Genomic DNA, 27,505 nt, shown 5'->3' on the forward strand with positions numbered 1-27,505 from the left:
CCATTATTGTTTAGAGTTTACACCCAACAATCAGAACTGCTGAAAAGGCATTGTGAAATGATTTGTTTTCTACAGTTATGAGAACCATATAATATTGGATTTCTGGTATTTTACTTATTAAGCCTGGAGGTATTTCTGCCAAGAGCCAGAAAATTACGAGATTGGTTTCTGTGGCTCTAAAGCCTTGGCCGTGCCGGAGAGCCACTCATTGGGGGCAACTCGTGACCTCAGTAGGGCGTGAATGATGAGCCGGGAATGCCCCCCTTCCCATGAGGTTTCAGTTGCCCTATCACCACCGTCTCATATCTGGCTATCCAAAAAGCTCCGAGGAGGCTGCCATCCTGCTGCCCAGGGGGAAAAAGGCGGAAGGGAGTGACACCCCTTCCCTCCAGGCAGGCATAGTACCATGGATTAATGCATAGTCCATTCACTTTTCTACTGCAAGCTGCAGGGCTCTGCATTAAATCCTTGTGCTTCTGGAGCCATGGCCATGCTGGAGAGCCGCTCATGGGGGGCGACTCGTGACCTCGGTCTCTCCTCAGGTATTGAGACTATTTTTGGTAGATATATTTTTGTGACTATTATTTGAAATAAGCACTGAAATACTAGAACAAAATCTATGTACATATTGAACTCCCAGAAATCACTATTTTTATTTTTAATACAATTTTATGATTTGTTTATTTCTTAACATTTTATCTCATTTTCTTGATTTAAATAAAAAAATGAACAATAAATTATGACATCCTTATGCATAATAAGTTAATTCTTTAGCTTTCCACTAAGATTCATAAGGATTCTTTCTACATTTATTCTACCATGCCTATGTGTAACAGGATGTTCATTTCAGTTTGTACATATGGGCATTTATAGTTGAGTGTTTTTTTCTTTTTTTATATATTTTGACAGTGTTTTCTTCTGGGGGAGTAGCACATCTGGCAGCAGTATTCAGGGTTTGCTCTTAGCTCTGTGTACAAAGATCACATCTGGTGGAATTGGAGGACCATAGGAGATCCTAAGGATTGAAGCTGGGCTACCTGCATAATAGGCAAACACCATACCATCTGTGCTGTCACTCAGGCAAAAAAAATAAATTAAGTATTTGTGGACTATTCTGTTCTACATCTGTATCATTTGGCACTATTCTGTCCCTTTTCAGTTGCCATGATGTTAGAAGCATGAAAATTTGTTATTGCAATATTAGTAGATGGAATTGATGATCAGGCATACCATTTTACTCATTCTACCATTCTATATATCATGGTAGTTTCTCATGTGTTTTACTCAAAATATTAGTTTATAAATTTGGTTTTCTGGCTTGAATTACCTATTTGCCTCCCTTTATTTTAAGTTTGTATTTATCCTTATAGTTTCAGTGAGCCCAGGTCAACAACTTATAGTTGTTTCTTTCCGTGTTTAGTGCATCTGGCTCTCAATGTCTTTTGATTGGTGAGTTTAGAAAATGTACAGTATTGCCAGGGCTCACTACTTACATTATGATTTTGGATACAGATTCTGACACCTCTATTTTTCCCTGTTCAATCCTGTTTTTATGGTTTTCTGTTTAGACAGAAGAGTCCTTTCTCAGTATTTCCTGAAGAAATCTAATGTTAGTGATTGTTCTTCTGTTTTCGTCCATGAAAGCTTTTATTTCTTCTTCAGATATAAGAGCCTTATAGGATATAGTATTGAGTATTATATTTATTCTTGAGTGCCTTTCATTATTTTGAATGAAATTCTTAAGAATGAATTCTTACCAATTTCTTCTGTTCCATAGAGTTTCTGCTGAGAATTCTTCCGAGAATCTAGTAGGAGTACTTTTTAAGGTATTTGTTTTTGTCCCCCTTTATAAAGTATTTATATTTTACCTTTGAGGTGGGGGATTACATCTTTGTCCTTTATTTTTTTGTTTCAAAACTGTGTTTTGGAGTAGGTTTCTTCATTTAAATTGCTAAGTGTTTTGTTGACTTTATAGAGTTTTCTTTACTATCTATCTTCTCCAAGTTCAGGAAGCTTCTGCTGTTATTGTTTTTTTTTGTTTTGTTTTGTTTTACTTTTTGGGTCATACCAGTGATGTTCAGGGGTTACTCTTGGTTCTGCACTCCTAGCGGTGCTTGGGGGACCATATGGGTTGCAGGGAATCAAACTCAAGTTGGCCCGCGTGCAAGGCCAACACCTTACCTGCTGTGCTATCACTTCAGCTCTTGCTCTTATTCTTTGAAGTAAACTCTATGTCCCCTTCTCTCACTCATTCTCTTCTGGTATGCCCTTTCTTCGCATGTTGCCTTTCTTTGTGTAGTTAGATAGTTCATAGAGGTTTTCATTATGTTCACAATTCTGTCTCCTGAATCACTTATACAGCACTTGCTTGCCAGTCACTATCTACAGACTTCCATTTTGTCTATTCTGTTTCTGTAATGTGCTCTCCAAATTTTAGTCTAGTTTATTGAGGTCCTCAGATTCTTATTTTCCTGTTAAATTTTCATTTTTTAAAAAATCCTTTGCTAATTTTATTTTGGAACTTGTAAATTTGTGTTTCTAAGCTTCACTCTCCCTTGTCTTAACTTTTCTATGTACTCAGTTTTCACCTAAATCCGCATGTCTGAATCTTTCTCTAATTCTTTGCATTTCTTTATTATAACAATATAGCAGCTTGAACTTTGGTAGGAAAATGGAGTCTTCCATATGTTTGAGGCTGAATTTTGAAGAGTGGCTTATCCTTATGATAGAAGATTCTTGTGAGGTTTCAATCTGTCCTGTGTTATTTTTTTTCATTCTCATTCTTTTGACCTACTCATCTTGCTACCTAAAATGTCACTTCTGTGTAAAATATATGTAATATGTGTAACTGCATAAGTGAGAGAGAACAGTGTGATTTAATTTTCTAGTGGACACTGATATATCTAGTTGTATCAGCAGCAGGGCCAAAGGAGGCTTGGAGAAATCCAGCATCTAGTGAACTTCCTGTGGGGAAGAGCTATTGCTGGTTAATGTTTGTGGCAATCCGAGTCTCCCTTTCTCTATCAAGTCCCACATCAGAGACCTTGCAGTCCTCGGCTGTCAATGCCACTCTGAAGGTCAATGACCATCCCAAATTCTTTCTCTCTTATCTTCCTTGCCTAGCTCTGGCCAGAGGGAGTATCTTAGCTCCTCACTGTGTCCTGCAGCTAAACCCAAAGCATATTCCTCCACACCATTTTTGCTGTAGATGCCCACAGGCAATTGCTGAGCTATCTTTCCCAATCCACCCACACTCAACCAAGGTCTCCATACTTCTCTGTCCACCCACTGTCTGTCCAAGGATGTGTGACCCTACACTGTATGACCTTTACCTCTTCATCACACTCTCTTGCTTTCCAAGTGCCAGGTTTTCTCAGCTATAGGGATCTTTTCAGATCTGGGTCCCTTAGGTTAAGTCAGGATTCCTCTTAGTAGGGTACCTCTTGGCAGAAAAGCAAGAAGTTTCGAAGTTTCTTCTATAGCCAAGTAATCCGAACTGTAGAATTTTTTAAGGGGGTAGGCATACTCTGTTGTTCCCATTGCCCTTTTTTGGGCTCTGTGCTCAGGGGTGTGGGACGCAGGGAACACGTGGGACTCAGGTAACTGTCTGTAGTGCCTGGGATAGAACTTGGGTCAGCTGTGTGCAAGACAAGTACCCTTATTGCTGTGCTGTCACTCTTTTGGCCGTTGGCTTAGGGATTCTAAAATTTGATTTTCTTTTTCCCAATCTCAGCACCAGGGATTGAAGTCAGGGTCTCATACAGAGGAAAGCACACTAAACTCATGTCTGGCCTTCATAAGAATTAATAAGAAACAAATGCAGTTAAGAAGTATGAATATTATATATTTTCTCATACTCGTATTTTGACTCTATGAAGCATATGCTTATATTCATAATTATAATCATAAATATTTATCTTTAAAGTATTTCTAAACATGAGTTTATTTTCAGTAGTTCCCTATAATTCTTAACCCAGTGGTGTAAGTCCCAGCTGCCCACTACTGAGTTTTGTTTCACTTGCCTCATCAGCAGGCTGCTCTTTATCTTATCTTCTGGATCTGATCATTTTATTTTATGGCAGTATCTCAAAAGAAATCATTTTAGGCCACAAACAATTACAGAAGGAAATGTCCAACCTTAATCAGTATTTACGCAGTACCTTTTATAGGCATAGCACACTGAAGCATGCTGTGAAAAGTGAAGATAGAAGCATTAAATGTGGCCCCTGCACAGAGCCATGTTGATCGATATCAAAGGTTTGATGGAGGAGTGGATTGCTGTTTATTTTGATTTAAAAAGAGAAGTTATGGGGACCTGGTTTACTAAGGTATATTGGGCTATGCCCTACTCTTTGAAAAGATGAATTCTCACTGATACCTAAGGTAAACCAATGTATTTTAAAAAATAGATACTTAAACACTTTCTTGTAAGACTTATTCTTTAGTGCAGTCAAGAGAAGAAAGAAAAAAAGAAATATTTAATATAATATAATATACATGTGTTATATATTACATATATCTCTTTAGAATTATGTGTTATTGTCAAATATACGTAAGCATAATAGTAGCCAAGATTTTCATAACATTCATTTCTTGAAGGCTGTGATAGACTTCAATTAATTTTTAGGTAAAATTAGTGTGTGCTACAATTTAATGTAACAAAACATATAAACTAATCAAATTGTTCTGTCTTACAGAGCTAGGGCTATTTCATTAGCTATATTTTCTTTAATTTCATCACTGTACCAGCTGGCTTCTTGTCAACTTATACTTTGAACCTTTACATCAAATAGCAAAAAAAAAAAAATATTAATTACAGGCAAAGAAACCCTAATAGAAATGTTGCGCTTAGAGGTTTTTCTCAATTAACTGGACTTGAATGGTTCTGTGTACAGGAAAAATGGAAAGAGAGAAAAGGAACTTAAAAAATTTTCTAGAATCATTAATTAACTACAGCAGTGTTAGCCACTTGCTTTCCTGTCTTTGTGTTAAAGTACTTTAGTCAAATATTTTAGCCTTCTTATATCTAGAAGTACCCACTTATGTTACCAGACTAAATGCAGTTAATCATGCTATAGACTAAATTTTCTTTAAAATATCTCAATTGACAGAACAAACAAATGCCTCTTCTCCCTTCATTTTGAAGTAACTACTATTCCTGTGATGATAGCCTTGTAAACAAAAGAATCATATTTCTATGGTTAGTGAAAATTTACTTGAGATGCATATTTTATCAAGCATTCCCCCTCTATACCAGATGTGTCTTCTTTAAGCCTCTTAAACTCTTCAATCAACTATTTAAAGAGTTTTAAAAGATTTCTTAAATCTTAAAGTATCTGCCTTGCATGTGTGAAGTCCATGGTTCAGTCCTTGATCTTTTTTTTTTTTAACCTTCTCCACGTTTTCATTTAGCTCAGAAACTCTTATTTATGATCCACTTTTCCAGTGTCTAGCATCTGAATTATGTGAGTGGTTCTTAACACTTATTAAGTCTCAGATGCCTAGAGAATCTGAAGAAAACCTTTCCTCAGAAAAATTCACAAATGAATGCACATACAAATTCTGCATAAAATATAAAGGAATCACAAGGAAGGTATGGACTTCAGCTTACAGACGACTGTTGCACTCAATGGAAAACATAAATATATATTTTATTCATGTACATATAATCTTGTATGATTTATCAATATGTATATATCTGCTTCTATATGCACATATATATTTATTTGCTTAAATTAAAATGCTGATTTATATCATGTGTTTCCTATTTCATCAAGTTATTTGTACTAAAACAAATCAATTACTTTTTTGCCATAACACGAATAAATTTATATTTCTTATTCATCTTTATATGTATATAGCAGCCCTAGTTATAAGCTTATTTGGGTGACCATATTTTACCGTACTGTCTCAAGTGCTGCCACATTTCCTAAGTAATTTGTAGACCATAGCTAAGAAGAACATCCTTAACTTGTTCTAATGGTAGTATTTTTCTTCATTAGGTTTGTGAGCTGTGAGCTAGTGTAAGATACTAACAGACATTTTCCAGTTTTCTCTGTTCAGTCTGAGAATGGTTCACTATTATCCCAAGGTCACTTTGAAAGTCTTTCTGTGATTTGCTTCCATTTATTTTATGCTTGTGTTTACAGTTTTGAACCAAATATGAAATTTAATGTTGCGTTTGTCTACATTAAACTTAATTTGCCCCTTGTCAGCTCATTTACAACAGAGATAACATTCAAAAGCCACCATGTAGAATGTTTTGTCTGCAATCACTAATGTAATTTTTCTCTGCATTTGTTGAATGCGGCTTTTCTGTAACTTTCAGTTTAAAGAAAAGCTTTTCCATGAAATTTTAAAGGAAAGTTAAGATAATATTTAATAAAAAATTACCAGGTTACCTCCAATAGAACAGGGCCTTTATCATACTTTCATTTTTTTAAGTTTTCAAGCTTATTTAATTTTATATATCCGATTTTAGTTATATTTATCATAAAGACAAGAATCGGTTAAGTAAAAGTTAGAACAGACAGAAGCTTAAATCAGATTATGATATCAAACATTTTGCTAACTTCTCATCCTGGTTTTTTTCAAGTGCTTTAATTAATTTTGTGTGATGAATTTTCTTCATCATAATTTTAACAAAAATATGTGTGTTTAAAATTGACATATCTTTAAAAGCATTAAAATGAATTCCTGAATTTAAATCATGAAAAATACTTTTTTATGTGGTCTCTTAAAGATATGTTTTAAAGCTTATAATTTTTCTTTATGTTGAACATAGTCGTCAGTAACAATTTTCTAATTTGCACCTTTTTCTTCAAATAATTAGTAGTGTTCTTAAGTGGAAAATATCTTTCCTAGAAACTGTTATTTACCTTCTAAGCAGTTGTTCTACTTATTATTTTATTTTAAGGAAATATCAATAAAGTATAGAGAGAAACATTTGTAAAATAGGGAGTTTTGCAAAGTACCAAAATATCAGAAAGTGAAAAACTAATATGTAGAATGAATTTTAATTTTAACAAGTAAGCAAAAATGACTAATAGGAGAGAATGCTTAACTAAGATTGTGCTATATGCACATAATATAATGTCATAATTGCAAGTAATTCCAAGTAATATCCTGGAGTCCTGTGATCCACTTCCAATGTTACTTGGCCAACTGTGCCGAGAATTCACTACTAGAGAACAAGGATGAGATGCCGCTTGAGCTCTCACAAAGAAATAAGTATTTATGAAGAAACTTAATAGGAAATTTAAAGGTCCTATACAAAAAAATACTGTTTACTAGATGTGCTGGAAGGATAGTCAAGTTAAGCATTTGTCTTTCACATGGCAGTCTCTAGTTGTTTTTTTTTTTTTTGATGTCTCACATGGTCCCTTGAGAATCCCTAGGAGTGATCCCTAAGAAAAGAGTCAGGAATAAGAGTGAACACAGCCAGGTGTGATCCACTGAGAGTAACCTAGAAAAGCGCAAAAATTAAATATTTTTGTAATTATTGGATTAGAAAATTAGCATTGTTAACATGCAATTCATGGGTTCACTTCATTCATTGCCATAACCCCAGTTTTTTTTCAAGAAATTGAATAAATGTTACTGAAATTTACATTACAACAATAAAAGAAGCCAATTTACTGAAGCAGTACCAGGATGAAAAAAAAAGTAGGTTATTGGAGACATTATTTTCCTAACTCCACAACAAAGTGATGGTAAAGAAAACGTTATGGTATTGGAAACCAAAACACACAAGGATCAATGAACTAGAATTAGAAGTTTGTAAATAAATCAACACATATTTGAGGAATTAATTTGACAATAAATTAAGGAAAATAATAAATAATGCTTGGAACTTGGCTATCAACCTGCAGAAGAGTAAAAATAGAAGGCCAGAGAGATAGTGCAGGAATTGCATACTTTGCATGTGACTGACCGAAATTTCATCCCTAACACTTCATGGTCTGCCAGACATTTCTGATTTTGACTCTAGAGGCCCTCGAGCATCACTATGGCCATGGATACCAGGAAAATTGCGAGGATGGCCCTCAGGATCAAGCACCACTGCATCCTTGGGACTTAATATTGAATTATAGTTCCAAATGGCTTTGAATTGCTGGCAATGGTTCTAGCAATTGAAAATACACTGTATTTCAAAATACAGGAATTCTTATACACTGTAGCACTATCCTCCCATTGTTCATCAGTTTGCTCAAGTGGGTACCAGTAATGTCTCCATTGTGAGACTTGTTGTTACTGTTTTTGGCATATTGAATACATCACTGGTAGCTTGCCAGGCTTTGCTGGGCGGAATACTCTCGGTAGCTTGCCAGGCTCTCCCAGATGGGCAGAGGCAGACCTTATGAGCATTAATAAAACTATACTACTACTAGGACAGCATCTAAAATTTTTCTGCATGATGAAAAAGAACTCAATCAAAAAAAAAACACAGAATGCATAGCATTTAAAAAAAATACAAATAACCCCATCAAAAAATACAAAAGATACAGTGGGTAGGGCGTTTGCCTTGCACACAGCCAACCCGGGTTCGATTCCCAGCATCCCAGATGGTCCCCTGAGCACTGCCAGGAGTAACTCCTGAGTGCAGAGCCAGGAGGGAGTAACCCCTGTGCATTGCCAGGTGTGACCCAAAAAGCAAAAAAATAAAAATAAAAAAAATACGAAAGAGAGGTGAATGGACACTTCTAAAGAATACCAATCATATGCAAATGGCCATAGACAATTGAAAATAAAATCTATTGTCCTGATTATCCGGTAAATACCATGAATTACCACCTCATACCAGCTAAAATGACATTTCACAAAGTTCATAAACAACAAGTGATAGTGAGGTTGTAGAGAAAAAAACAGAATGCCATATACTGTTGGTGAGAATGCATGGTAGGCCAGTCTCCTTGAAATTATGTTTGGAGGTTCTTCAAGAAGTGAAGAATATACTTGCCTTATGTACCAGCAATGTCACTGATAGGTATCTACCTGAATATGAGCCACAAATTTATTTCTGTGTATATTGCAGCAGTATTTATAGTAACCAAACTATAGGAACAACCAAAGTGTACAACTAAGGCATAATGATGTGCTATTGAACTATATGAGACAAAATTTTGAGACCACAAATATTGCTCAACGGTAGAGCATTGGTATTGTGTGTTTGTGTGTGTGTATGTGTGTTTCCTGGGTTCAAGCCCCAGCACAACAAAACAAAACAAAACAAAAAACACACAAAAACATATTTTAAATCTTCTACATGGATGGAGTTGGTGTGTATAATAACAAAATAAATAAATAAGTAAATTTCAACAAACAAAATAAATCGGAAAGAGAAAGACAACTGCCAGATGATCTCACTTGTGTATGGAATATTAAAAAAAAAAGTCAAGGAAACATGAATAAAGAACATGCTGATATCTGGATTTGGATTGGAAAATTGAAGTTTTACCCATGTGCAGAAGGGACAATAGGGAAGGACCTTATGTAAGATAGGGCAGAAGGAATTTTCACACTTTGTTGATATGTTTATTTCTCTGCCCCTCTCAGGGAGCCCAGCAAGCTACCAAGAGTATCTCGCCCACACGGCAGAGCCTGGCAAGCTACCCGTGATGTATTCGATATGCCAAACACAGTAACAACAAAGTCTCCAATGGAGATGTTACTGGGCCCACTCGAGCAAATCGATGAACAACGAGAGGACAGTGACAGTGACAGTGACAGTTGATATGTTTGATGTAAAAAAAGTAAAAGATTAAAAGAAGATATGTGCACTGATGAATACACTATTGTTTGCACTTAAATATTTATATTTATTTAAATGTTTGTAGACAATATATGCAGCAGTTATATTTAATAATGAATTTTTAAGTTGATAGTTGTAGCACTCTAGGTGAATTTTATTGTTTCTTTGTGTTCCCCACTTAAAAACTCTAGGATTAATTAAAACTTAAAATTTTGGTACTATTACTTTCATTTATTAGAAAATTAATATATATATATTTGACTGTAGTACTTATTAACTTGAAGGATACATTTGTAGCATAGATATGTACAGCATTACAATGGCAAAAGTAAATTTTGGAAAGTAGTATTTAACTTGTAAGGGCCTAGAAAGAACTCTAAAAAAAATGGGAGTCAATCTGTTAAACCACTAACATCGAAGTATGATGCTCATAATGAAATATATGTTATTATTTTTATATTTATTTCAAGAATTATTGTAAATATTGAATTGAAAAATAATATTTAGATGGATTCTCAAAGAAGTGCCCTGGTGTATGCAAACGTATAAATACATATATACACATGAAGACATATCTAAAATTAAAGATACATAACTAGTAAGAACGTGAAGATCATAAAAGGGAATAAAGAAGATTAATAATAAAAATAATTCTTTGGGGGTCAAAATGATCAAACAGCAGGTAGAGTGTTTGCCTTGCATGTGACTTAATCAGTTTTGCTCTCAGCAACACACAGCGATGCAGGGGAGGCAGAAGTGGTGGGTCTCAATGTTCATTTGCGATTCCCAGGTTCTTCAATATTTTCAAGAATGAAAATATTGAATAATAAAGATGCTCAGACTCAGAGTAGGAAAGTACAAAAGTTCATTGGAAAATAGAAGAGAAAAGAAAAGGACCCCCCAAGTGGGAAGGACTAAGTTAATTATGGCTCTTTTCGTGAGTTTTTTTTTTTATAGGAAATCTTTGTCTTTGTGTTACAGAAAATGCACGGAATCTACATGGTGGTTGGGCTGGTTTTCTTTCTATTCACCTGTCTCGGGTATTGTTCGTTATCTTAGTCTTGTGACTCCTAGTTTTGTGGCAGAAAAGTAGGGAATTCCTGGCGCATTCCAGGAATGTCAAAGATCGGGCCTTGAAGATGAAGTGTGGAAGTTTGATGGGGAGAAATAGAAATTCTGGCTAGTGGGGAAACTGTGGGCTTCCCTCTTGTTGGCAAGGGGAAACTGAGGCTTCCTCTTTCATTCGGGATTCCTGTGCCCTGCCAAGAGTGTTTCCTGAGCACAAGGCCAAGAGTTTGCCCTGATAACCCAAAAACCTAACAATAGTAGCTGAAGCAATACTGTAATAGGTAGGGTGCTTATCTTACGTGCAGCCAACACAGATTTGAATCCTGGCTTCCCATGACCCTTGAGATTCTATAGTATTAATACCTGAACACAGTTCCAGGAGTAAGCCCTGAGTACCAGGGATGTGGTCCCAAAATGAACAAACAAAAAAAGAACAAAAAATAATCATTTGTATTTCTACATAATTAGAGTGGGCTGGAGCGATAGCACAGAGGTTAAGGCGTTTGCCTTGCAAGCGGCCAACATAATTAGAGTATTATTTAGTGTAGTTTAATAGTTATTTAAGGTATCTTGATTTACAACGTTTCGTGGTTGAGTTAAAAGTGTATGATGGTTTTGGCACATTGTGAGCATTAGAAGTTTAAAACATAATTGACTAATATAATGATGCAAGAACTTTGGATTTGAACCAGGAGGCCAAAGTTTTAATAATCACATTTCTACTTACCTGTCTGAGGTTGGACAAATCTCTGAATTTTCAGTAATTTTGAATTTCTCTGTAATAGATATGATAGAGTTGCTTTTGAAGATCAAAATAAAATCCATATAAAAAGCCTTTGGAATTTATAAAACATTGTGTGGATTTCAGGGATTACAGTAATAGAGATTTGAGGGGGGGGGAATTATTCAGAGATTTCAGAGAAATTTTCAGAGGATAAATAAGTCTGACGGAGAGAAATCTTTTGAGCTCATACATGAAGAAAATGTGCTGTGCTCCCTGAATTATGCGACTGCATACACTGGACCCTGAGCTGCTAATTTAGACTGTGCTCTTTCTCAACCAGGGCTTTAGGCCAGCCACAGACAAAACAGTAGTCAATTATAACATCAATAGGTATTAAACACATTAAAACTAGTAATTATTGTGTTATCTTAGTAAGAAATGCTAGTATTACAAGGAGATGTTCTCTTTATTTTTTTTCCCCCTGCAGGCAATGAATTTGGGCATCCTGAGTGGTTAGATTTTCCAAGGAAAGGAAATAATGAAAGTTACCATTATGCCAGAAGGCAGTTTAATTTAACTGATGATGACCTGCTTCGCTATAAGTTCCTAAATAACTTTGACAGGGATATGAATAAATTGGAAGAAAGATGTGGTTGGCTTTCAGCTCCACAGGTAAGCTCTTTACTCTAAATGTTATGTTTTAGTCACCAACGTTGTACATGCTTAGAATGGCAATCGCTTCAAATCTATATGCAGATCTTTTAAACAGCACTTTATTATTCAGTGTGTAGTGCCCTGCAACATACTCTAGGTTGTCAAAACATGTCACTGAAGTCTCTCCAGTAGATAATAAAAATCCCAAACGTAATAACCTTGCTTACTTTCCTGTCTAGCTTCTCGTTATTGTTGTTGTTTAAATTTAGTAATTTTTTTTATTTCAATTTGTTAAAATAAATGACAAAATCTCTGTGTGGACACCATTTTCAAAATTGCTGTGGAAACATCTTAATTATTTTGACTCTTTTTCTTTATGTAAATAATTATGCTGTCACAAAGAAACTATTTTTGCCAACATGGAGATTTCTTTATTTCTCTTTTCCCTACTTTTATTGGTCTCTAACTTGTCATTTCAGTAGATACCATTATACCTGCATGCTGATTTGTATTTTTCATGAGTCTTACTCTTCTCCGGAATTAAAGTCTCAGTTTTCAATAAGTTTTAGAAAATGTAATTAACAGGTGCAAATTTTATACAGGCATGTTTTTTTCTTTACAAAAATTAGCATATAGTATGTGTTACTTAGCATCCATTTGCTTTTTACTGGTGCTTTTTGAAAGCACTGATATGTTTATACTTTAATGTATTTTTTTAATGCTGAACAAAGGTATTTGTATATTCAGTAAGATTGGCTACATGACATGAATGCCCTAACCACATTTATTAGTAATGCTATTTCCAGAAAAGAGAGTAAAATGATGCTCCTTTTCAATAGTAACAATGTTGAATACCAAAAGGCATGCTGTTTACTCTAGAGTCTTGGTTGTGTTTCTAAATTACCAGGAATGGCAAAGCTGATATGCACAAGAAATACCTGCTCCCCAGTGCTGGGCTACAGGAGGGTTGTATTGGAAAAGCAAAAACTTCTTACTGTCTGCTGTCAACCATGCTGTCAAAAATGAGACAGTTTGTAGGTTTTATAATTTCTTTACAGACCTCCTTTTATCAAGCAAAAAAAGAGAGAGTGTTAGAGAGAAAAAAAACAACCACAGGTGGTTGTTGGATTTGACAGTTGTATAATACTGTAAAGCTTTAAAAATAATTACAACTTTGAAAATCTTGATATGATATGAGTTGCTTTGTAGCATGAAAAATAATCATATGCTCTTTGTTATGCCTGAGTACTCAAATAAAAGTCTTAAAATTTAGTTATAATTACATCTAATATGAACATACTCACAACTGTTTACCTGGTTCAGTTACCATGTTTTTACCAAAATGTTGAGTCAAAGTATTTATCCTGTGCTTTGTGTAAAGTTGACAGGTGACTGGTGAAATTTTTTCTTTGGTTAAGAGTTTGTTCTGGTAAGATTGTAATAAGTTCAGTAAATTTCAGTAAATATAATGTGTGGCATTTTTCTTTTTTTCTTTTTGGACTTGGTAATAACAATTTTTTAAAGCAGATAATAGCACCTAGATATTATTCAAATGTAATGTGTTATGTAATTTAATGTTCTATGTGTTAACTCTTGCAGGCCTATGTGAGTGAAAAACATGAATCCGATAAGATTATTGCTTTTGAAAGAGCAGGTCTTCTTTTTATTTTCAATTTCCATCCAAACAAGAGCTATACTGATTACCGAGTTGGAACAGCAGTGCCAGGAAAATATCCTTTTTTGTTGCAGTTAATATTAGTTTCTGTGTTCAATTTTTATATGTCATAGAACACAGGAAAGGCTAATACTTATGTTGGTGACAGCACCTCTGAGTAGGCCTTTCTGAAAAATGAGGGACTTGAAGTAGTTGATCAATAAATCTTTGCTCTCTCGGTTTTACTGAATTAATCGTAAATTTTATCCTAGCTTTAAAAAAGTATGATTCTGAATATTTTTTAAATACCTATTATGGTCCAGTATGCAATACAGGAAACAAATGTAGTTTTCTTTTAGGAAAATATTCTTTGAGGAGGTCTTCACCGAGAGCTACGTTTACAGTAACAAAAACAGAGCTTTCCTTTCTCTTTTTTTCCTCTCCTAAAAGGCAGTATGTTGCTCACTCATGTAGGCCTGAATGGATAAGGAATCAGGACATGGGAGTTGGGAGCAAAGGAAATAACATGGAGAAGGTTTTGATGTTATCTGTGTATTCACTTACTCATTCACTTCACAGCAATTCACTGAGTATCTATTGATTGAACATCTGCATTCAGCCCTGTGCTTGGTTCTGTAAATATAGGTATTTCCTGGCATGTAAAGCCACAAGGCCTTGTGGCACTTTAAACTAGCAAAGAAGACAAATATTAGTGAAGGAATTTTGATAATTATTGTACAAAGCAAAGTGCATTGTGTTTTTAAAGAGTATGACTCTCCAGATTGACCAAAAAAAAAAAAAGACAGAATTGGGACCGACAATAAAAATCAGCACAAATCAGCACAGATTTGTAGGCAGGCAATAGGAATGCTGTGTTTCTGCCTAGAAACCATGAAAAATGACTAATGCTGGCTACCCTAGCAAGACACCTGAGTCCATCACAAGGTCCTAAGTGTCCTGGTCAGTGTAAGGGAAACCACCTTTTCAACTGGATGAAATGGTAAACAAAATGAAATTTTGCCACAAATGTAAAAACTATGAGGCAAGGTGAACCCAGAACTCACGACAACATATGTGATCCCAAACCTCACGATGACCAACTTCCCTGATTCATTTAGTGCTGCTTTCAGTGCTCAGGGATCAGCATGATGTAAAGGCTGGCACCAGCTATAGTCACAAGGCAATAGGCATGGTTACAATTAACACCTTCAGACAAAAGAAAAGGTAAACAGATTTTATTTTGTGTGGGCTGGAGCCATAGCACAGCGGTAGGGTGTTTGCCTTGCACACAGTCAGCCTCGCCGAGCCAGGTTCGATTCCTCCGCCCCTCTCGGAGAGCCTAGCAGGCTACTGAGAGTATCTCACCCACATGGCAAAGCCTGGCAAGCTCCCCATGACATATTCAATATGCCACACACAGTAACAACAAGTCTCAAAAAATGGAGACATTACTGGACCCGCTCGAGCAAATCAATGAACAATGGGAAAACAGTGTTTGACAGTTTTGCCAGTTTTCATGAATAAAGCCACTTGAACAAGTGTTCTTTCATTTTCCGTTGGTCATAATTTGTGCATATGTCCCTAGAGATTTCCTAGAAAGGTGACTGGTAACAAAAGGAGTGACTTAATCTGGTATTCTCCTGGAGTCTCCAGGAAGTCAGTTTCTTGGTGTAGTAATTAGAGCAAATGCTTTTCTGGCAGTAAGGAAAAAAGGGTTAGTTGTTGTCCCATAAGTGGTATGTGCATCTGCCACAACTCTGTACTGTCAGTGCTCTTGAAGGTTGTAAGATATCACTCTGTCTTTTCCCTACCTCTCAACTCACCATCTTGCGTGATGTCAGAACACGTAGGAGGCCATGAGAATTATCAGCATCTCAACTATGCTACAGTTAACACTGAAATAAGTTATACTTAATAGGGTTAACTGCACCAAAAAAGAACTGTACTGTCCCAAGAAATAAATATTTAAAACTATGAAAAAAACTACAGATAGATTAAATGAGTAGCAGTTTATATATGGCCCTTTTCAGTTCCAGACTGCTAATGTAATACCTGGACTCAATATTTTAGAGCATACTCTATACCTGAAACATTAATAATAAAAATTTATATAGAATCTAACCAAAATCACATATAGAACACTTGGGATCTGCTGAAGTCTGTGGTAACCACTGTCTTGGTCATAAGTGGTGTAGAAAAGAAGTTTAAAATAAAATAAAGTAGGATGTGCATTGTACTGTAATAAATGGGAAGGGATGGATATGTGATGTGGGGAAACAGGAAAAGGAAACAAAATGAATTAGAAGAGATCAATTTCTTTAAGAAAATTCTTTTAAGCCTGGATCTTGAAAGATTATAAAACTGTTGTTAAAAATATTGATGAAGTTAATTTTACCTATTGGAAGATATACAGGGTCCTTAGATAATGAATCTTACAGAGGATCAACTGGAGATGGACAACTTTTGAAAGTTATCTATGAGATAAAGCTCAAAAGATGAATTTGGATCACATAATGGCAGAGTTCACTGCCTTACTAATTATTTTAGTTTTTACATGAATTGCTGAGGGTTTTTAAGTTAGGGAGCTACTTTATAATATATAGGCCCAAGGAATAGTTCTCATTTACCAGTGAGTAGTAGAACTTTCATGAGGAATTAGAAGTACAGATACTAATCATGAGAAACTGCAATATACCTAGAAGATTATTAGGCCATGAACTAATAAAATTGTAATAGGTAGAAAGAGTTATGCGAATCCCTTTCTGAGAGAACTCAGCAATTGTTCGTACATGGCATGTGGAAGAGAAAATGCAAGGTTACTTGAACAATGGGAAGAATGTGTGTCGTTATTAATGAGTCAAGCAAAGTAAGGAGGAGCCCAACTTACGGAATAGAATAGCAAGTTTAATTTAGGATTGTTGGCAGTTGGGATGGCAAAGAATTTCAATGATCGTGGTTAGGATAAAGATCTAAATTCAGGCAACATTGATCTTCTATCTGAACTCTGTTTAGCTTTAGCAAATAGTATTAAATGAAAGGGTCTAATGATAAAATATGTCATTATAAGTAAAATCCTTCCCAAAATTACTTTTGTTTTTACTTAATGAAACAATGTTAATCTTCATGAAAGTCTAGTTTGGCTTTGAGAAATCTTCCACAGACTGCTCTGAAATTTAATTATGTGTCTATATCTCTGGACAGAAATTCTCTATTTTAATAAGTAGTGAATGTTTATCCCAGTGATGTCTTTCAGAAAACTGTACTCATTTAAAGCAGTGACAGACCCCTTGGAAAATAGGGCCATTTCTTTAGAACAAAAATAGATAAAGTTGCTGGATATCAAGGGAAACCTTTTAGAATTATTATTGCATTTTTAATTACAAATGCTTCGTCTTCTACTTGTATATGCCTTCCTGGTTCTTATATATCCCTACTAACTTTTTCTCCTGCGGCTGGAGTAATAGTACAGCATGTAGGACTTGCATGCGTTCAACATGGCCAACTTGAGTTTGATTCCTCCGCACCTCTCCGAGAGCCCGGCAAGCTACCGAGAGTATCTCACCTGCCCGGCAAAGCCTGGCAAGCTACCTGTGACATATTCAATATGCCAAACACAATAACAACTCACAGTGTTACTGGGCCCGCTTGAGAAAATCGATGGATAACGGGAGGACAGTGACAGTGACAGTCTTCAATCCTTAACTAATTCCCATGTGTGACTGCCTCTTCTAAAAACACTACCAGTCTATTTGAATACTCAAGAATGCAAAACCTAATGAATAATGTAACATTGTTTGTTATAAAATTCAACTGCTGAATTCCAATATACCTTAAACACCTCTAATTATTCCTATGTTGATAAAATCTAACCAAGTACCTTGAATGAAATAATGAAATATGCAAGATACTGTAAGATTATCTATGCCCATAAGTCAGGTAAGTGCAGGACTCCTGTCTCTAAAATCCTTCGCAAAAAATAGTCAGCCCGCAATGGAGCCCTGTTCTGCTCTGGGATTCTCACAGTTTTCCAAAGTAACATAAGTAAATCTATCTATCAATAAATGATAAACTAAATTAAAAACAAATTACAAGGGAAGGAGGCATGTCAAAAGATAGCAAAGCAGGTAAAGCATTCGCCCTGATCGTGGTCTACTTGAATTTAATTCCTGGCATAGCATATGATCTTCCAAACTCTATCAGAACTGATCCCTGGAGTGTAAAGCCAGAAGTAAGATTTAGCACTGATAATTGTGCCCCCCCAAAAAAACAAATAAAAATTGGGAGTTGTTTCCTACTCAGTACTTAGGAGTTCCATGGATCTTTCCCAGCGAGGTGGCTAAGGAGGCACTGGTTGAATCGAAGGACTAGAGGATGCAGTACACTCAGGCCTTGTGGTACTGTGGATTACCAGATTAAACGGGTGGCACTTATTGGCCACCTGGTGCTGTGGATTACCAGATTACACAGCTGACACTTAAGGGCCACCAAGGTCACACCCCATATTATATTTCTCTTGCCAATCAGGCATTTTTTTTAATTTTAAAAGAACTTTTGTTTTAATTATAAATATGGTGATTTTGTGCATTGGACTCATGGATACTCCCCATGTCAACTATTCAAATCAGAAAGGCATTAAAAGTACTCCTTAGAGCACCACGCCCTCTAGACATTTTCTTTTCCAGCCTGACTCCCTCTGAATTTTTTGTTAGGTTCTGGTGACTTTTTTTTAGACATTTTACCATCACACATCCCTTAGCAAAACACACCCAGCATTGTTCATGGCCCTTTTCCATCGTGTCTCCTTAACTAATAGCACAGTGTCCCAGATATGGGCAGGGAAGTATTACAGAGAGTACTCTGTAACATGGCTTTATCTCAGAAAGATAAGCATTGCTCTCAATAATTCAAAGTTACAATTATTTTATTGGCATCCATAATTTTATATAGTATATATGAATAAAATTGATTTTATTTGTGTATACTAGCAATTTATATTATTAAGGTGATATTTTACAAAAAAAAACCCAGATTTAACACTAAAGCATTGTTAAGAAGATGAGTAGCTTTCTATTATTGCTCTATAATGATCCTACCATCATTCAAATAGTAGCAAACATCTTTCTCCAGCTTCTTCTTATCCATATAAACATTAGTCTCTTTTATTTTCCTTATACATTAAAAGTCTGATTTCTTCTTGGCCTTTCATCTTTCTGATTTTATTCCTTTCCCCATCAGTGATATTGTAGCTCAACTTTTTAGAGTAATTTCTTACATAGAAAGTATAAGGAAATTAGGATTTGCACGGTGTATTTTCTAACTTTACCAAAGCATTCTATGCTACTGTTAGTTCCAACTTCTGTACCAGTCCATTGCACACAGATTTTTTTCTGTGAAGAATCTAGAGTGGCAAGATTGGATGTATTAATCTAGTCAAGAAATTCATCAAAATTTTAATTCCCGGTGAAGTAGGATTTGGTGCCAGAACATTTTTTTTTTCTGCTTTTTGGGTCACACCCGGCAATGCACAGGGGTTACTCCTGGCTCTGCACTCAGGAATTACCACTGGTGGTGCTCAGGGGACCATATGGGATGCTGGGAATCAAATCCGGGTTGGCCGCCTGCAAGGCAGATGCCCTTCCCGCTGTGCTATTGCTCCAGCCCCAGAAATTTTAAGCATGTAAAGAACTCAATTCAGCTTCTGTCACTATGCAATATAATACCTGTTGTATTATTGTTGTAAGTAGTACTCTGTCTAGATTCTTGAGCAGTTCCAATTTTTTAGCCCATTTATCAAATAGGAAGACATCAGCTGTTGCATAGGTCTGTAGAGAATAGACGGTGATGGTCTTTCTAAAAATTGTCATAGGGGAGCTCTTTGAAGTGAGGTGGGGATAATACTAGACAAAGCAAAACAAACATGTTGGGAGTGCTTTTAACTATGACTTTAAGTTTGAGACATGAATGTAATTCACATTTATTAGGATACCATAGTCTTTGTATTATCTGCTAAAGAACATAGTATTGTTCCTGCAAAATGAGTACACAGCCACGTTCAGGTGAAAAAAAAATAGCAAAGACCATTTGCCGATGCACTGTCTTGTGTTTCTCTTAGCTACTGAATTTCTGTGTAATAATCAGCATTTTTTTAAAATGCAATAGATAAGCAAAGTGGGTGATGTGCAACTGAGTCCTAAATAAAATAGGACAGTAGGAAGCTTACATATTTCATGCTTTGGGAGGTATAATGCATTTGCTTGACATCTTATTTTTTTTATGTTTTCACATTATTTATTTGTGGAAAAAGAAAGAGTCCTAATACCTTTTTTATTATTAAGATTATTATTGTGTTTCTGAACTCACATTTTCTTTTGAACATTACCAAATCAGCACTGAATCAAAAGGAAACATGCTAAAGTCCCCAAGGACAAACTGTTCTTTCTAATTCATTTTTGAATAATACAAATGATGATGCCCCATTATGAGTGCTGTGAGTGAGAAACATGATGTTAGAACTCTTGAGAGGGCCTTCTGCATGCTAGCCAATTTTATTCAGAATCTAGTTTAATATTTGTGGCCTAACTATAAAGTAGGTTTTATTTGCCTCTTATAGCAGATCAGTAAACTGAGATCTCTAAGTACCTACCTGTTCTCTCTCTGGAACATAGCAGATAATGTCTAGCCCCATGTCATGAAAATTTCATGTTCTTTCTGCTATGCCATGGTGCCTTTTGCTGTCCATTCATGGATGTGTACATGGTTGTGACATTATTAATGAAGACTTAGTTTTGTCATGTTCAGTGTTCAAAGTGAATTCAGCATGGTTCTGGGAAAATGGGTAGTATGACAAGATCATACATAAATTCAAGGCACAGGCAAGGTTCTCTCCTATAAACTAACTTCTCTTTCTCTCAGCATGCCTTCATGGCTCATAAATTCTTGCCTGTAAATTATTCCTCATGATTGCTAGCACCATCTATCCAAAGATGAGGTAAAGAGGGAAGGTGGGATTTTAAGTTAAAACATGCATACCTAGGTCAGAATTGCGATATCTTTCTATCATAGTGTAGAATAGAAATGTGATATGTTTCTGTGTTCAACGTTAAACCCTCCTGATGAATCACATCAGTTTAAGTTTCCTAGATAATATCCAAACTTTATACCACAGCATATTTATAAGGTCTGTGCCTTGCTACCTACCAAGTTATATTGTTCTAAGAATATAAATAACACTGGAATAGAATGTTTTCCAGTTCTTTGTCAGCACCCTGTTGAGGTGGGGGTGGAAAGATAGTGTAATAACAGCCTCCACTCCAAATGGCACGTCAAACTGTTATAATATTGAAATGGTATTAAAGTCTTGCTTGCAAAGAATATATGAGTCCAGGCCAAAATATATTTAAAGTCAGGGGAACAGATGAGTAAATAGATGGATTTGACCTGCGATCTTTGAAATGTTTTCCTTACTATGCTGCGACTTTACTTTTAAAACTGTACTTTTTAGAATGTAAATTTACACTCTGGCATTTGCAACCTGTACACAGAGTTTCTAATGAGCAAATAAGGTCACTTAAATGATTCACTGGAGTGTGATGGCTGAAGGCGGAGATGTTGCTATTAGTTGTTTAGCTTTTGGAAGCTCTTGGAGCATAGTTATATAACACTGAGTTTATTGGAATCTGTGCTTATGCTACAAATAAAAACAAAGAACTTAATTGGAATTAGCTAAATGTCACATTGTATCAAGATTTTACCAAGAATTCTGAAGACTGCTTTCTAAGTCTTTTAGATTACAATGTCTTGGTAAAAATAATTTGATTTAATGCAAAGTAATTGGGTCGGTGTTTTGTTTTGTTTTGTTTTGTTTTTTTGATGAGGGTGCTTGCTTTGTTTGTTTGGTTGGTTGGCTTTGGGGCTACACCTGGCTGTGCTCAGGGCATACTCCTGGCTCTGCTCTCAGGGATTACTCCTGGCAGAGCTAGAAAGAAAAAACATGTGTGGTATCACAGTTGAACCCACTTTGAATGGGACAAGTGTCTTACCCCCTTACTAGCTAGCGCTCGCTCTGACCCCTTGATGCATTGTCTTTCTTTTTTTTGAAAGACCTCCCTGGTGACTGTGAACAGATGCCAACATGATCCCTGCCCCTCTGTGACCGCTGCCCCCATGGGGTGTGTGTGTGTGTGTGTGTGTGTGTGTGTGTGTGTGTGGTTTTATTCTCTGCTGCAGCTTTGTGATGATCTTTATGTGAAGAAAGGTATTCCTACTAATATTCACTAAAGTTTTGTTTTTACATCTTCAAATGGATGTATCCTCATTACCTTGTTTAGCATTGTTTAATTTTAAAGACAGTTAAACTTTCAAACAGTAAATGTCCTTTATACCAGTGCTGATTGTTAGTATTGTCCAATGCTCCCTGTGTTTTTATGATAATCACACATGCATATCCCACCTTCACTGTTAGTAAAGAGCCTGTGATCTAGCATTACCATGCAATGGACAAATTAGAGATAAATCACAAAGTAAAAACATATACTCATAATTAAAATATTGCAGCTGCACTAATATTTTTAGATTAGCTTAGTATATATATCCGTAAGACTAAAGGCAGTGATGAAAAATGAAAAAGTCCTTACTGCACACGAATGTTTTTAATCTTTTTATTAACTGTTAGTGTCTTGTTTCTCAGAGATATTTAACAGCATTTCTGTGAGTGTGTGTGTATGTGTGTGTAGTGTGTTGAGCACAAGGGATTGTTGGATTTTTTATTCATTTTTGTCTGTTTCAATTCAAAGCTCATTTGGGTAATTATTTTTCTGTTGCATCCATCTCAGAAGAGTGCAGTCCAGATTTCTGTACTCTATTTTTTGGCCTTTATGGGTAAATAAGAATAACATTTATAAAACACTGTCTATATACCTAGTAGTTTTGTTGCTAATAGTGGAAAAACATGTGTTTTTAGACTGACCATATTTACCAAATTATGGGAAACGTACTATTACATAAAAATCAACCCCAGTGTATTTAGTATGTCTGTCATACTTGCATACCAGTATTTAGGTACTTGCAGTGGAAAACCAAATTTTGGATGGAGGGATGGATGGATGGATGGATGGATGGATGGACGGACGGATGGATCAATGCATTGATGAATCAATGAATCAATGGATATATCGATGAATGGATGAATGTATGTACAGTCTGAAGGATAATTTTATAGAATATTGAGTTATCTAATGGTGGAAAAACTACTGATCTTAAAATTCAGCAATCAGAGCACAAGGGTTACTACAGTGTTGTTTTTCCCTTAGAACAGATATTTAATTAAATAGTTAAGAAGAAAAACTTATAAAACATCAACAAAATACATCATAATTTTGGAGAATTTAAGATGATATAGTTGAACCAGTTGTTAAATTGCTTACTGAAGAGACATATGTATCAAAATATACTATTTCAAACTCACTTCTTGCAGCTCTGCAAACACTGTACATTCATTGTCTCATTTTGTAGCCTTTTCCTTTCCTAGGAAATGGCATTGCAAGTATAGAGAAAAGCAATCTTCAGTGAAAACACGTGTTTGAGTTATTTCTTCTTCTTCCCCTTTCTTTCCCACTGTGCCTACTGTGATGGGCTGATGACAGGACCTGCAAATGTGTCTTGTTCCAGTGTTTGTACGTTGGGTTGTGGAGCCCACTGGTGGTCACACACATTACTTGTGCTGTTCCATATATGCTGATCAAAAAGCGTTAAATGTCACACTTCGAGCTAAATTGCTGGCACCCCTTTTTTTTTTTTTTCAGTTGTGCAGAGGGTGGGGATGGTGTCACACCTTTAGTATTCACATGCAATTAACTGTGGTGTAGCAGGATATCATCTGCAGTCCAGGGAATCACAGACAGCAGAGCTGCCAGACACAGCTGAGCCATCAGGATCCACTCTCTGGGCAACTATGCTACAGCAGGAATCAGGTCTATAAACCCAAGCCTGCAAATCAAGTGCTTTAGCCACCGAGTCATCTTCTAGTCCCTTGGAGTCCTTACTCATTCTCAAGCTGATAGGTCTCTTCTTTTATTAAAAAATAACTGATATTTGACACAGGCATTTGATGCAAATGTTCTCTAACTGTAGCACTGTAACACTGTCCTCCTGTTGGTTTATTGTGTAAATTCACACAGGAGCACACAGCACACACAGCGGCGGTGGCTCTGTCTCTCCTGCCGCCCACGTTCGGTGGTCTCACCCTTCTCCCACCCCAGGGAGGTCGATGACGATGGTCAGGCAGAGGAAGGAACGAGGGCCAGGCTGGTAGGTATTAGTCGTAGTTTATTCTGATTCTCTCTCCATCTACACCAGTCTTCGTTCTCTGCCTCTCCCCCTTCTTCCTCCCCCATGCTACTTCATTCTCCTTCTCCATCCCCCTTCATCCTCCTTCTCTTCCTCTGCTTCTTTCTTCTGAACCCTTCTCAACCTCCAGCCCACTTCTACCATACAGTTAAATCCTCTCTCAATGAGGAATTGGGGGAACAATTACACATAGGTGTGGTCACAATCAATAGGGATAGAACTCTTAGCCTCAGGGAAAACCACTCCTAGGACAGATCCTTTCTCAGCAGGACAACCCACCCTAGAGCAGAATCCCAAGGGTGTGTCTCTCCTCTCCTTGTCAGACAAGCATATAAGCATATATAATATAAATCATTTTGTATGGATACAGTAAGAAATAACTTATAGAATTGCTCTCCTAGGGCCATCTCAATCTCAGACTACAGTGCTCAGGCCAGATAGTCTTCCCCACCCCTAGCAGGATCCTAGTCTCGTCGTTACTTTTGGATCATGACAGCATTTGTCTATGATCAAACTCTTAACTTATAGTTAAGAATCGTGGTACTTTGGCCTGGCCCATTTCGATGCCAGGGTAGCTCACCGCTTGCCCTGGGTCCATTCAGTCCCTCTTCGGGACCCTGCTTTTGGGGTGTTAGGAACTAAGGGCAACTGAGACTTAAGTCGAGAAAGCAGATGCCTGGGAGTGAATAATATTCAAGGCCAATTAAATCCTAAGTTACAAAGCATAATGTTAACGGTCTTCCTGTATCTATACAAAAGGATATTGCTTTAAAGTAAACTGTTCATAAGACATGAGGAGAGGAGAAAGGCAATATTTCACTTATACATATAAAATCATAGATTTCTGAGAAACTGACTTTACAAATAAACAGTGTCTGATTAGGGGGATAGCTGATTAACTGGGTGGGGAGGAGAGCATAGGGAAGACTATTTACAGATAAACACAATGGAATGGAAGTGCTTCAGGAGCACTGTGATGGGTGTAACCAGATAAACCTAAGCTTCTTGTGGAAGAAGGACAAAGCAATGTTATCCTACAGTTCATGGATTTGCTCCAGCAGGCCCAGTAACATCTCCATTGTGACAATTGTTACTGTATTTGGCATATCAAATATGTCACCAGTAGCTTGCCAGGCTTTACCCTGGGGGCAAAATACTCTCAGTAGCTTGCCGGGCTCTCTGAGATGGGTGAAGAAATCTAACCCAGGTTGACTGTCTGCAAGGCAAATGCCCTACTGACTGTGCTATCATAAATGTCTAAGAGTAAGTGTTACATTGCTTTTTTTTTTTTTCAGAGTTCAGTAAAAACATTACCCTTTCAATGAATATCCCTTGCCTGCTAGGAAACTGTTTCAGTTTTCTAAAAAAGACATTTTGCACCTGAGTGATCAGTGCTTTAGTTTTATGTGGAAATAGTACCTGTGTATCCCTTGGAGATTTTTTAAAATGAAGCCATGAAGGGAATGTGGCTATACGGTAGAAACATACCTTGCATGTGTGAAGCCCAAGATTTAATCCTCAGAACCACTTGACTCTCAAACAGTGATAATAATTGGGCCAGAGCGATAATACAGCAGAGAGGGCATTTGCCTTGCATGCAGCTACCCCAGGTTCAATCTCTGGCATCTCATATGGTTCCCCAGCACTGCCAGGAGGGATTCCTTAGTGAAGATCCAGGAGTAACCCCTGAGCATAATTGGGTGTGACCCAAAAACCAAAAAAAAAAGTGTTAATAACAATAACAAATTATGCCCTTACCTGATTACAGGTTTGTTTTGGTGTAATTATTTCAGGAATTGCATAAATATGGCACTTATAATCAAAAGAAAAGTTTCTGTCTCTTCAAATAAAAGTAGAAAGATGAGAGCTGTGATTGACATGCTCTGTAACACAATGATTTCAGTTGTAACCACATGTCAGAACCATCTCTAGTTCTATCAATATGCATATTTTAGCCTAATGAAGTAAAAAATACCTGATATTTTATTAGTGAAATTATTCTTTGAAATTAATTATAGTAACTGTTAATATATAAAAAATATTAGTCTGTATTAATATATAAGGAAATTACTCTTTAAACATAAAAACATGCATTAATGAAGTATAAGAATATTACCACCTATTGGTAGCCAGTAAGTTTTTCTTTCATTACAGTTACATTAATAAGAACAAAATTACTTGCTTTGTAAGATTATAAATAGCACTGTTATGTTTCCCCCATGAGCTACTATATAGGGAGAGAGTCAATTTTCATTTTACTACTTTTCCTTCTGATAGTATTCCTATTTTCTAAGCTGAGGAAAAGTAAAGAAAAATATGTTACTCTGATGGTAGCATTATTTTCTGATTGTGAAACGTTATTTTCTTGAATGTGTTCTTACCCTAATATTATCTCCCAAGCCATTTGTGACTTGTATGGCCAACAAGAATAGTAGACCTTTCCATTTTCTAAATGTGCAAACATAAAGAAATTGGCCCTTAGTTTAAAACACTCTTAGACGTGTGGTTTCTGGGGGGTTAGGTTCTTTCTATACTTTATATTTGCATTATGCAGATTAATTTCTTTGTTTCATACTGAACTCGTCTTTCAAACTTTAGAAGTATAGTCAGAATTGCATGGGTTAGAGCTGGGGAGATAATTCAGATGACTGGAGGACATGTTTTGCATGCAGTAGCCTCTGCTTCCATCTTTGGCTCTGCCTGGTTCCCTAGGCACCAGACCTAGTGAAGAAAACAAAAAAAGCAACCTAAGAATAACATGAATTAGTGATCGAATGCTAATTGGTACAGTGCCATGCACAAAGAGAGCTCCTTAGTGTCAGTTGCTATGGTTATCATTATTGTCACCATTATCATACTAAAATTTCACCAGCAATTTAAAATTTGGTTAGAATCATAAGAAAAGGGCATGAGAGAAATGGGTTTTGTTATGGGGTTTTTTGTATATTTTTTTTTGTGGGGGGGGTTGCTATTTGGTCTCCCAAGTGCTTATTCAGGAGGACCAGGAACCAACCATCTTGTTAAGTCTTGGCCAACCAGGCTAATTATCCAACGCCCAATCACAAGGATGCAGTGCCTTTGGGTGTTTGGATTGGCTGTGTGAAAGGGTACACCTTAGTGTCTCTACCTGTACTCCAGCCCCCATAGTACAAGATTCAATCCTCTCTATTGTCTCTGTTTCTCTGTCATGTTTCTTGTGTTCATTCTGTTTCCCGTTGACTGTCCTAAAGTGGTGTTCATCTTTTCAGCATTCTGGAATGACAGACCTTCTGCTGCCTGGTGAACCCAATTCCTGTTCACCTTCAGCACC

The 27,505-nt window shown here is 36.4% G+C and overlaps 1 protein-coding gene across 1 annotated transcript in view; it reads left to right on the plus strand.

The window, feature by feature from the left end:
- GBE1 (1,4-alpha-glucan branching enzyme 1) overlaps nt 1-27,505 on the plus strand; it is a 334,927-nt gene that overhangs the window by 279,054 nt on the left and 28,368 nt on the right. Inside the window, exons 13-14 of the mRNA XM_056135449.1 lie at nt 12,031-12,215; nt 13,797-13,927. Coding sequence (XP_055991424.1) covers nt 12,031-12,215; nt 13,797-13,927 — 316 coding nt within the window. The remainder of the gene's footprint in view (nt 1-12,030; nt 12,216-13,796; nt 13,928-27,505) is intronic.

Source organism: Sorex fumeus, unplaced genomic scaffold (assembly GCF_029834395.1).
Source record: "Sorex fumeus unplaced genomic scaffold, SorFum_2.1 ptg000115l, whole genome shotgun sequence".
Taxonomy (NCBI): domain Eukaryota; kingdom Metazoa; phylum Chordata; class Mammalia; order Eulipotyphla; family Soricidae; genus Sorex; species Sorex fumeus.